At 31.9% G+C, this 12,894-nt stretch overlaps 1 protein-coding gene across 1 annotated transcript in view; it reads left to right on the forward strand.

The window, feature by feature from the left end:
* LOC106464919 (protein phosphatase 1 regulatory subunit 37-like) overlaps positions 1–12,894 on the forward strand; it is a gene marked incomplete at its 5' end in the record, with an annotated part of 45,369 nt that overhangs the window by 14,743 nt on the left and 17,732 nt on the right. Inside the window, 4 exons of the mRNA XM_022392728.1 lie at positions 8,345–8,390; positions 9,241–9,341; positions 10,324–10,443; positions 11,389–11,539. Coding sequence (XP_022248436.1) covers positions 8,345–8,390; positions 9,241–9,341; positions 10,324–10,443; positions 11,389–11,539 — 418 coding nt within the window. The remainder of the gene's footprint in view (positions 1–8,344; positions 8,391–9,240; positions 9,342–10,323; positions 10,444–11,388; positions 11,540–12,894) is intronic.

Below are 12,894 nucleotides of genomic sequence, written 5' to 3' on the forward strand. Positions count from 1 at the left end.
CACAATAAACATTAAAAGTGCAATAAAAATAAATAAAAGTACCAATACTAAAAGGAAAGACGTACTGTTTTCAAGAATTCTAACAATAGTGTTTACATATTTCATTCTAATTCTGAGGGATATATAACATTGGTAGCTTTTCCGAAATTAGATGGGATAATGGACTACCTCACGACCTTCCTCATGTCATCCTTTATCACTCTGTCAAGTTTGGTGCTGATTGATAAAGAAATGTGGAAACGTATAAGGAACAGATAAACACACATATTGACATTTATATATATAGATTTGATAATAATTTTTTAAAATAATTCTGCTTAACTTCTTTTTGTGTTAGTGATATTTTTATGACACTGTTACTCATAAAAGTATTGTTTCAAAATAAACGAATTCTTACAAACTTAATGTTTTTACCAGGTGACACATTTTTACAATCCAACCAATATGGCCCCCCAGTGGCACAGCGGTATGTCTGCAAACATACAACGCTTAAAACCGGGTTTCGATACCCGTGGTAGGCAGAGGACAGATAGCCCATCGTGTAACTTTGTGCTTAACTTCAAACAAACAAACTAATCAACCATTATATATCTTTCAGCAAATACAAGGAATGCATACGAGAAGTAACTTCAGGCTAAAGTTGCAGTTTTAGGTTTTTATGTATAGATGGGCCTTATTCTTTACAGCAAGTGTCTGTGACATGGTGGCGATAAATGTTAACAATAAGTTGTATCCAGAGCTTTAAATAATTGTATTTTTCGTAGAAGTTCACATAGACTGATTCAATTACTTTAGAACACAATTTGACAAAAAGATTTAATCTTCCTGTTCTGTTATTACAATACAGTCTGGTTCAATTACTTTAGAATACATTTGATAAGACGAATTATTTCTTCTCTATTGTGTTATTACAATACAATCTGTGGTACTTAACTTTAGAAATCGCCACTATATGCACGTATGGCTAAACTCACAATCACGCAGTCTAGATATATATATTCTATCTAACTTTGTCTTCCTTTCTGTGTAACTAACTCGAAGTACATTTCGTATGCGTATTTATAGCCTGACCGAGGCCTAGAACTTTCTCCACACTACAAAATATTATGATGTAATAATCCTCGATCAAAACAACAAGAAAAACTTATAATGTTCTTGTAACATGACGCAATAATACAAGTGCCAAATCATAACACTGGAACTACACAACGTATGATTCGTACACAGTTATGTAAACAAACCTGCGATAAACTATTGCTCCTAAACATAAGTAAATTTAACATTCGTATTAAACTTAAACAGTCATGTATATCTAACATGCACATTTATATTTATTGGAATTTCGATTTTCATTCAAAAATAATCTTAATAATAAAGGCTAAAGCAACCAAATTCGTGCACATTAGTCGCGCTTGTGGATATACTGATAATATTATTTTTTACTGGATCACCAAGGTTTTCTTGCCACTACCAAACATTTATTCTTCGAAAATCTCTTTAACTACAAAGCACATTACCAGGATTTAGATAAGTTTAATAGTATCCGTAAAACATAGTTTCAGGAAATGTACAACTTGGGATAATTTCGAACATGGCGAGAAAAGGAAAAACGAAACAAACACGAGTCAGTAAATAAGCGAAATCTTTATTTACTGTAGTTTCCCATTGGGATATCGGTAAGTTTACGTACTTACAGCGCCAAAATTTCAGGGCTCGATTCTCTGCGGTGGAGAGAATGCAGATAGCCAGTTATGAGCTTTCTTTACACGAAGAAAACAACAACTATTCACAGTAACTTCGATGTAGGTCTTCATTAGCTGCTGGGGTGAGAGGTTTTTCTAAACAGTCTACACAAGACAGACACACAGATAATTTTGCTTTACTTTCGAAATTCGGACAAAATGTTAAAAGTGCAGTATACCAAAATCCAACGCTGTATACATAACCGACTATAACAATTAACCTTCTAACTCATACCTATTTGTACAAGTATTTGAGTCACCCTTGAAATGGATTTGTCCCTCCCCAAAAGGAGGGTCAGACACAGGGCCAAAGTAATACGAATTTCTGGCCGTTGCCATAATGATGTAAACTTTACTTGAGGAAAAGAACTAGTACATGTGTATGACCTTTGGACATTAGGCTAACACGAATGTCGTACAACATGTAGAACATCAGCACGAAAATATAACTGGATATATCTGGCAAAAGATATGTCGTAAACTAGTTAAGGAAGGATGAAATGACTATTTCAGACATTACACTCTAACTAATTTGTTAAATCAGTAATGAACAACTAGTACGACTACCACTGTTAACGTGCCACTGCAGTTAATGCAAGTTGTGTAAATGGGTTTCATTGGACACTAGACGCTGCTAGGGGAGGGGGGGGGCGTTATATAAAGTTTTACGTATATCAGCGTTTCCCAAAATTATGTCATCCACGCGATCTTCTATAATAAACATGGTTTCTACCCCCCTCTCTTTCTCTTTTTTTAATGGGTGAAAGAGTGAGTTGAGTGACGAGGTGTAATACACGTATACACATTAAAATGCTGTATGTGTTGCGGTAACTACTTATTGTTTTCGTTAATAAAAACAAATATATTAAAACGCTTAATTTTGCATTATTGACGCTACCCTAATTGCTCTCCTCCCCAAAGAGATCATTTACGTCTCCTCTATCCTATTTTATTATTTATTTAATGTTAGTTTCACATGTTAAATGTTTAATACATTTTACGTTTTATTATTTTTCATTTATTTATACTATTATGAATTATTTTGCATTATTAGCTTAGTATATCGATGTAGGGCTAACCTAAATCTCCTAAGCTGGTCGAGATATTATTGGTTTACTGCTGAAAACATCATTCACAGAGAGAGGCTACCCAGCGGATGAGTGGATGCATTATAATCGTTACAGGTTGTTCGTTTTATTGAATATTTATTTATGACATCGTGTATTTGTCAGTTTGTTATGTAAAATTGGTTTCTTTAATTAATAAATGATATTTATTAGTTCTGAGCTATATATTAGCTGACTTTAATTAATAAATGATATTTATTAGTTCTGATCTATATAGTAGCTGACTTTAATAAATGATATTTATTAGTTCTGATCTATATAGTAGCTGACTTTAATAAATGATATTTATTAGTTCTGATCTATATAGTAGCTGACTTTAATTAATAAATGATATTTATTAGTTCTGATCTATATAGTAGCTGACTTTAATTAATAAATGATTCTTATTAGTTCTGATCTATATAGTAGCTGACTTTAATAAATGATATTTATTAGTTCTGATCTATATAGTAGCTGACTTTAATAAATGATATTTATTAGTTCTGATCTATATAGTAGCTGACTTTTGAAACGTTCTTAATAATAAATTTCTTCTTTGAACAATTTCTTTGTTTTAACAGTTTTCATTTTTGCCTTTTTATGTAACATCTTCAAAACTTCTGGGATGACTTGGGTTGTAGTACCACGTTCCAGAACCTGATTTATGTAGACCAGAGTATGTTTCTTCAGTTAGCGAAGTGTACATAATACAACAAAACAATAATAAAATCAAACCTATATAAAATAATTATACATAATACAATAAAACGATAATAAAATTATACATGTAATAGAATTATACACAATACAATAAAACGATAATAAAATTATACATAGTACAACAAAACAGTAATAAAATCAAACCTATATAAAAGAATTATACATAATACAATAAAACGATAATAAAATCAAACATAAAATATAATTATACATAATACAATAAAACGATAATAAAATCAAACATAAAATATAATTATACATAATACAATAAAACGATAATAAAAACAAACATATAATACTAAGAATTAGAAAAGAGAACAAGTTATTCAACACTCGTACATGTTACTGTGTTTATCAGTTCTTTCGGAAAACTCAAACTAAAAAAGACTTAAATTTTTCTACAATTCAGAGATAAGAGGCGGTCACGTGCTCTCCGCTTCCTGTCTTTGGTGATTTGCCTAATTGTTCAGCCACACAAGAGAAAAACAAACATACAGAGCTCTTTCTAACCAAAGAAATTAACGAATCAGCTGCAACAAAAGTGCTGGATAATTTTTGCATGAGTTATATTTAGTTATACGCGTCATTAACACGGGGGGGGGGGATTGTCCCCCTCACATTTTAACAGCATTAGTTTATTGACTGACAATAAATTTGAGTGCAAATGTACAGGTGGTGAAAGAGTCACGCTTTCTACAGCTTTGACAGTTGGAATAGGTGTATAAACACACAAGTGGGAGACATGTATGAAGACAGACGACTATAGATGGCGCTTTAAGCGTATGTGCTTATCACGTGATGCCATTGGGAATTGCACTTAACCCTTTCCTCGTTTTAGTTCATCTAATGTTTTGTTCATAATCCATAAAGCTTGTTTTGTTTTATAAACATTATTCGTTTATTAGAAAATTAGTGTAATGGGTAATGAAAATATAGTGATTATAATAAATAAAAAAATGTTTGTATTTATCCTACGTTCTCATTTTCTCTTGTGAGAAAGTAACTGGTCATCATTTTACATGCGCTTTGAGCATCACGTGTAATGCTCGTATGAAGCTCTCTTCTGATATCATACGTTAAACCAAAACAACTAGTTCTTATTGCCACGAGCATCAACTACATGTCAAATTAATGTAGTTGTGTGTCATATGTGATACTCAGGAGCTTTATCATTATGTCCTGTGAATCATGTGATACACAGGACAGAGATAAGGTTAACAACTTTATTCACTCACTCATTGATCAGTAGGGTTACCGAACGTTAACTCTTCAGCAAGACAACATATTCAACATTATGTGATGCCTATCACAGAAGATATGCTTCATGCTGTTGTCTGTCATGTCCTACCTCGTCTGAAGTGTGTGGTTCAGGTGGATAGAGGGCGTATTGAACATTTGACAGGACTCACATTAAGAAGAAATAAAGTTTATTGTGTTTCAGTGTTACCTGGTAACTAACTGTGTTATACAACCACTGGTAAATCTGTAGGTTGTATGTTCTCCCATCACCCATAAGTTTATATCCAAACTTATTCTATTGAAGCTCCGTAACATCAGTCTCGCCCCAGATGTAGGAACGAATCCTCCCTCCGCCCCCCTTACTTTTGAAATCAGAGCCATGCCCCAGTCATGTGCCTGTAAGGATGAGGAAAACTCGTATATAAGTATGTATTTGATTTTTTGTATTGTCATTAGATCAAACCTGGTTGAAAGAAGTCTAATCTATATCGGCGAATTTATTCAGGAATGTGATAATGAAATGGGATTTTAATCATCGTGAAACAGTGGCGATATTATTAGAAGAGCTCAATAGATCTGAAGCCTGGCCGGTAGGTAAGCTAGCTTATAGCAAGCTGACAAAAGCTTATGATAAGAGCCACCTAAAACAGAACAAGGATTTGTACAACTTGTCACTGGTCGATATTGTGAAAGTTGTTTTTGTTTTTTGATGAAACACATTAAATTTTTGTGTGTTTGAAATGGGTATGAACGAATTTAAAATACTGTATCAATTAGAATAAATGCAAATTATTCTTAGGCTGAATGCTGCGAGGTTTTTATTGTCTTTTTCTCTCTCTCTCTCTTTTTGAGAACCGTTAATAGAATTCTTATTAAAAAGATTACTAACAAATTTCCCCGTCACACCAAACATGCTCGTCCTTTCAGCCATGGGGCTTATAATGTGACGGTCAATCCCACTATTCGTTGGTAAAAGAGTAGCCCCAGAGATGGCGTTGGGTGATGATGACTAGCTGCCTTCCCTCTGGTCTTTCACTGCTAAATTAGGGATCGCTAGCTTTGCTCGAACTTCAAAACAAACCAATACTAACAAATTAATGATCTGATGTATTTTTTTTGTAGAGTTAATAAAAGGAGTCTTAGTTTAGTCTCTAATTGTCCATGTTCGTAATTCGGGGAGTGTTTAATATATCATTATTTCCCCGAAAGGGGGCCGAAGTCTGCCCGGAGGAGTCACCTATTTCAACCACTCACACCACAGTAGTGTGTTGTCTGTCAGTCAATTGGTGGACACTATAATGACGTCAGTAAAACGTGCGCATGCCATGAATCACGAGAAGAATTATGCACTCTATAGGCTACAACACAGTGTGTCATACGAACTTCAAAAGGAGGAAATTAAGAAACAGAACATTTTCGGGTGCAATGTGGAAGTACATACAGTATTCAAGTGCTAACACGTATGCCAAACGATAGTCTCGCGATCTGAACAAATTCCAATACTGTAGTCGAGCCAGTAAACATACAAACCTCAAAACATACGCTCTGTGTAAACGTCGAGGCTGTTGCACTTGCTTAAAATGTTAAGCGGAATGTGTTAATATTTACAGAAAAGAAACGTAAAGAACCCAACTGATTAAAGCCTGAAACGGGATTTAATTGCACTTTCTGAACATAATCGTCTACCCTAGGACAATCTTAAGAATTGCGGACAAGGGGAGTAAATTACTTTTTATGCGTGAGGGAGGAGGGCATCTTTTGTAGTTACGCCAGTGAAATGAAGATTTGTTTGAAATGTTAATTATGTAACGAATGTGACCTTAAACACACGGACACACAATACTAAGGAAAATATCGTTTATATGAGGTATTGTGGGAAATAACTTGATATGCCGAGATGCATTTATACAGTTTCTTGTTGTTGTTTTTTTTGGGGGGGGGGGGTGCTCCTTGTTTTTGCGTAGGTGTCAGATGGTGGATTATGAGAGGTCTTGTAAAACTGGTTAGAGTTTTCAATCACGTCAGTAGATATGGACTTTAAACAACGTATCGACCATGAAATAAACATTTTCTTATATACCAAACCATAAACTTTTTCGAAACGATCTTACGAAGAGCACGTGATCCGATAAGTATACGAAAAATACTTATACATACCGTGTAATAAACTAAAATTAAAATGTTTGATAACTGCAGGACGCACTGTTTGGCAAAGAAAGACTAGGAATGAAGCGAAATCTGCGCAGTGGATGTTGATATTTATATATTCACTATAGGTGTTATTAATATTTGATATCAAAAGTGTATCTTTGTGGCTATTCAAACAATGATATTGCATGTGCAATAAATTTCAGCTTGTTCATCGCATGCTTGTGTATGATGATAATTCATGTTATCTTTTAGTTTTTCATGGCATTAATAGCGGTTCAAAATAAGTCTGTCTTGAGGTAAAAACTTTAAAAATAAGTGATTTTGAAGTTATTGTAAATCCCTTTGATAACTTGCATAACTGCATTCTATTGAATTTAGGCCTAATATTTAACGGGCTTATATTGAAGTAATTGGATTGTAGTTCAGTATATATTCGTAAGTTGAAGAGTTATCAGTGTTACAAGATATACCAATAAAAAATAACGATTGCACGTACATCCATCAAGGAGGAACGACGCTATCAAAGGTCAAACTCATGAAGCAAGTTATGTCAAAAGTTAGTCAAGATGAAAACGTGACTGTTCATGCATTCAAACCACTAGTTAAGTAACAGTTGTATGAGCAGTAATTCTACTTTTGCTCTTTTTAATCAGTAAAACCAACAACAACAACAATATATATGTATATATATATACACACACACACATATATATATACAGCTGTTGAAAAAGACTATTTGTATGTATATATTTGTTAATAAATCTTGCGATATATTATTATTTTTTTGGTACAGTATGTCTCAAATAGTTGCTTATCAGACTAACCAATTGCCATAAACCATGCAAACAAATATTTATAAACTGAACTCTCACTGATCTTGACTGTTGTTAACCTAATTCTTCTATTTAAATAATGTGTATATTAATTAAAACAAGTTTGCATATAATTGGTTAGGGTTCCATACCCACACCCAGTTTATGAGCTACCCATTGTAAGTGTAGCATGGTGGAGAAGGAATGATGTAAAACATAATGAAAAGTATGAAGCCAGTCCTAACATTTTGTTTCGATTGTTTAAGATTTTCTCAAAAATCTTAAGTTATGAAGGAACAGTAAAATATTCAGATTATAGTTTCCTGTGTCCAATTAAAATGTTTTTTGTTAGGTTCTTTCTTGACAAAGTTAAAAAACAGTGATTCATATGACTATTGTTTTAATCTTTTACTGGTGTTCAATATAATTTTACCTTTTCAAGGAACCATTACATTATTTTATTTTTCTTCTCTCCTGTTATGGAATTTTATCACAATTTTTTTTCAGATAACATTATCAACCAAATTCTGAGAATGATACACTAATGATATTGTGACCTTTCTTTTCTTTACAGAAGGTGAAAACATTTGACCTTAGAGATGCTGACTTAATACTGAAAGGTAAGCTGATTGAAATATCTTTGTATATTGTAATAAGTTATAGGTATATATATATATATATCTTAGAGATTTTTTCACAGAAATATTATTTTTATAAATTTAATATGAAATTGTATGTACAGCAACTCGCTTGTAGACATAAATTTCTTTCATTTCTTGTTTTTGTGTTTAATTTTATTAACACATTTTCTAATCCTTATGTTTGATATTGTAAGTGTAGTGTACTTGTATTCCTTTTAAGATTTTCATATTTTTTAACTAGCCTAATTATAATGTGGTTTAATAGCATTTATAATCATTCATAATGTGTGCTTGTTTGGTCAATTAATTTTATCATAGTTTCAGTAATGTTTTTCAGTTGTTTGAATGGCATACCATCATTTTTGGTATCTTTGAGTTACATGTTTAAGTTTCATTCTCATGCATCAATTTTTTTATAAACCCCAAAAAAGTATTTTCTACAGCAGCAAAAAGGAATTTTTATAATATTACTGTTTTAGGTGCTAGCCTACTCAATTTAACGAATAGGTAAATAAATAATACAGTCATATGCCAAGACATACAAAACAATATTTTCTTGGGTATTATTTTACTTGTAATAAAAAGTTGTTAGAGATCACTTTCTATATGTTATTTTGTCCATTTAAACTGTCCTGATAATGTTGATTTTAATGATTATGAGCTTTAATTTGCTTCACAGATTTGTGGTTTTCTCTAAACAATGATCATTTTCTCCATTTAATTACGATTATGAAAAATTATATATTTAGAACACAGTTGTCTAGAAGAGTCTGTTTAACAGATGAGTATCTTCAGTTGAAATCTTATCTCTTTATACTTGGCTTCTAAGGGGAAAAACTGACTTCTAAACACTGTGAAACTTTGGAAGAAGTGTTTAAAAGAGTCCAGTTTCAAACAGTAGATCTTGAAGCCTGTGGATTGGATGATGAGGTATGTTTATAGGGATTTGTTTTGAAACATATCAGTCAGTTGTCACTAGCATTCAAGTATTTTTCTCAGAGACTCTGGTGTATCCTGAGCATTCAAAATATGTTTAGAAGTACACTAATTTATTTCTCTGTTTACACATACACACTCAACTTGATGCAGAACTTGTTCTTGATATCTCAAAAAACAAAGTGTTGGTACTGTTAGAGAGGAACCCTCATTAAAAAAATTTTCTAATTGTAGCATTTTCAAATTGCTGCCCAACATATTCAAATTGCTCCCCTGTGGGGCATGCGCCCCACGTTCAGAATCACTGATCTACCATATTACAGTTTCTATAATAACTCAGCCTATAAGAATTTATGTGAAGCATCAAAAAGTGAAAATTGAGAGACTCTTACCTAAGACTGATTTCTACTTACCCTTTGGTTTAATAGTGCGCATTACAGTGATCGTGTATTAGGTCTGTTTAACCTTAACACAAAAACCTTGAAAGGGCTAGTTCATGTCATTTTGGTAACAAATTTCTCATGAGGATTAGTCTGTGAAATAATACCCAATTGTTGGATTATAAAGAACATGTTTAAGCTAACACAAGGTTGACTCACTTATTTTGGTGTGAAATTTTTCTAAATTTTACATTATATTATTATACCTTTTCAACACCAAATTTGTTTTTATATTAAGGGAGCATCAAATTTTTTGAGGTGTAGAGGTGAGACATGGAGCAAAAAAGATAAGGACCACTGTGGTAGATAGTAATCAAAGAAACTTCAGGCACTATATGTGGGTTAAAGAAAGTAAGACTTGTTAAATATTTAAAAAAATTGTATGTGTATAGTTTATGTACATACTGAAGGTGTGTGATTTTTAACTGCTACCTCTTGTGACCCCTTTGCAACTGTTAGGTACCTGCAAATGGAGTGTGGTTTGGAAAATGTTTTTAGTTTATGTGCATGAACTTACTTGATTTCTTTTATAACAGGGCTCAGCAGCAGTTTTTGATATGATAGAATATTATGAGTCAGCCTGTAACGTGAACATATCTTTCAACAAACGCATTGACTTAAGGGGGTGGCAGTCATGTTCACGCATGCTAAGGAAAGTGAGTGTTTTATTTTTGGGGATATAATTTTGTTGTATTTTGTCACATCTTCTTAAATAAAAATCAGTATTGTCAGTACAGGTTTTAGTTTGGATTACGATTGATTTAATAATTAATAACAGTATGAATTAAATGATACCAAATGTGTGTTGGAAGCTAATGTTAATGATCTTTCAGTTGAAAGTTTTTAGCAGTCATTTGGATTTTTTAATATTATTTGTCTCTTAGTAAATGATTCTTTGATGATGTAAAGTTTTAATTTGTTTAGAACTTGTATATGAAACCTGCACTACACTGTATATATTGTCCTCAGATCCTTTTGTTAGTATTAAACACACACTATAATATCTTATCAGGCACGTCGTGCTAATATTAAGAGTAAAAAACACAAAATCAGACTTTTTTGGCTCAGTGAAAGATAACATTTTTACTATTAATAAAAATGTTACCTTTAATTGTGCCAAAAAATGTCTGATTTTGTGATTTTTGCTCTTAACATACACAGTACTTACTATATTTCATAATCTTTGCTTACTTGATTGTGTTTTTGTTGAGTTACATTTGTTCACAACACTACATAGACAAATGATGCCTTATTTATCAGGTTCTTTTACTGTTCTTATATTATTTTGCATAGCTGTAGTGTACTCCATCTTTCAACCTCTTTATGTTGAGTTCATGTTAAAAATTATTTGTGTAGTGTAATCCTGAAATATATTTACTTTTGTTTTTAGATATCTATTTTCAATTCACAACATATGTTTTGTTTAATATATTTCTGAGTTATGATTATTCCTGTCTTTCAACCTCATTATATTCAATGTGTGATAAAAACTGTTTGTTTGGTATAATTCTGAGTGATATTTGTTTTCTCATGTTCAGTATATAGTGCACAATTTTTAATTATATAATGTCAAAGTTATAATTTTCTTTTGAATATTTCAGACTCCTTGTATCCAATACTTAGATGCACGCAACACAGGTCTGAATGACCAGAGTTTGCTTATACTTGGTCGTGCCCTCCGACTTGGCTCTGGTTTGATTACACTTCATTTAGAAAATTCTGGACTTAATGGAAGGTCACTGGTTATCCTGAGTAAGTACCATCAGCTGTAGGTCACTTTTTGTTGTTGTTTAAGTAAAAGCAGTATATTATTTTAAAACTAGACTATAATTGTGAGAAAGCAGACTTATAACGATGTGAGGTAAGAAAAGTTAGAACACATAAATTGAAATGTCAAAGATCATACTGCTTAAAAGAAAAGAATGTTTAACCATAATAACCAGTCAAATTGATTTAGTACATAACACTACATAGATGTTGATCGTAATGTTACCGAGTACTGCTGAATACTGTTTGTGGTAAAGTTCTAGTCAGTTAGTTGTAATCAAAGTTTACATTCAATATTTTAGCAAGAAACTATTGTGATAAACAGTAGTTTTATTTTATGATTTCATTTAAAAGCAGTGCTCAAATTGAAGGTGAATGCCTGTACTGTTGTTAAAAATAAATATCAGTTTCCTTTCTCTTGTTAACGAAATCGTGCATAGGAGAACATTTCAAAAGTGAATCTTCACTGACTGTCGCTATGTGTCACAGGTCAAAGGCCATGTCATCGTGTTTGTTGACTTGCATTCAAAATTTTATTGAAGTACTATTTTATGAACTTATGTCAATAAGTTTGGTATCAAACTGTAAATTATAATTCAAATTTTAGTATTATACATTATTCAATTTCTTAATTTAAAAGTAAATATTAAAAAATCTAGTTAAACATCAATTTTTGTGTGTCACGTGGTATGTTGAATGCAGCATTGGTTCAAATTAGATGTTTGTGATGTCAAAATACAAAGTCTATAGTTTCTTACAAATTAGGAACTCAAATTACCGATATTATCAAGCTAGAATATAAATTAAGAACCTCCTATCTTTTCTGTTTGCTGAGATATCACTCATGTACTGAATCAAATGCAGTGGCCCTGCTCACCTCTTTCCGTTTTTGGATTTTTTGGTTATTCAAAAATTATTTCCTTTCATATCCTTCACGTGCGCAATATTAAAAGGCTTAGTAACCTACATCAAGCAGCAACCGATTACAAAGGTCATAACTAGAAGAGATCATTGTCTGCTTTACTTTTTTATTTACTGTTCTATGTTTTAAGAAAAATAAGATTAAGAACTTATTTATAAATAGTAATAATGTATATATATATATATATAATGTATTATAACAGAAACATGACTATTTTTTAGTCCACAAATTGACAGACCTCATTTAGTTAGGAGGATTTAGAGATTACATAAATAATATTTAAGATTTTTGGGATGAAGAATAGTTTTTTAATCATGACATGAAAATCACTTCACACTCAGACTAGTAATCAAACACTCAATATTTTCACAAACAAATCTTTAGTAAAAATACTTCATGAAAAAATCTGATTTTTTTG

Source organism: Limulus polyphemus, unplaced genomic scaffold (genome assembly GCF_000517525.1).
Source record: "Limulus polyphemus unplaced genomic scaffold, Limulus_polyphemus-2.1.2 Scaffold1782, whole genome shotgun sequence".
Classification (NCBI taxonomy): Eukaryota; Metazoa; Arthropoda; class Merostomata; order Xiphosura; family Limulidae; genus Limulus; species Limulus polyphemus.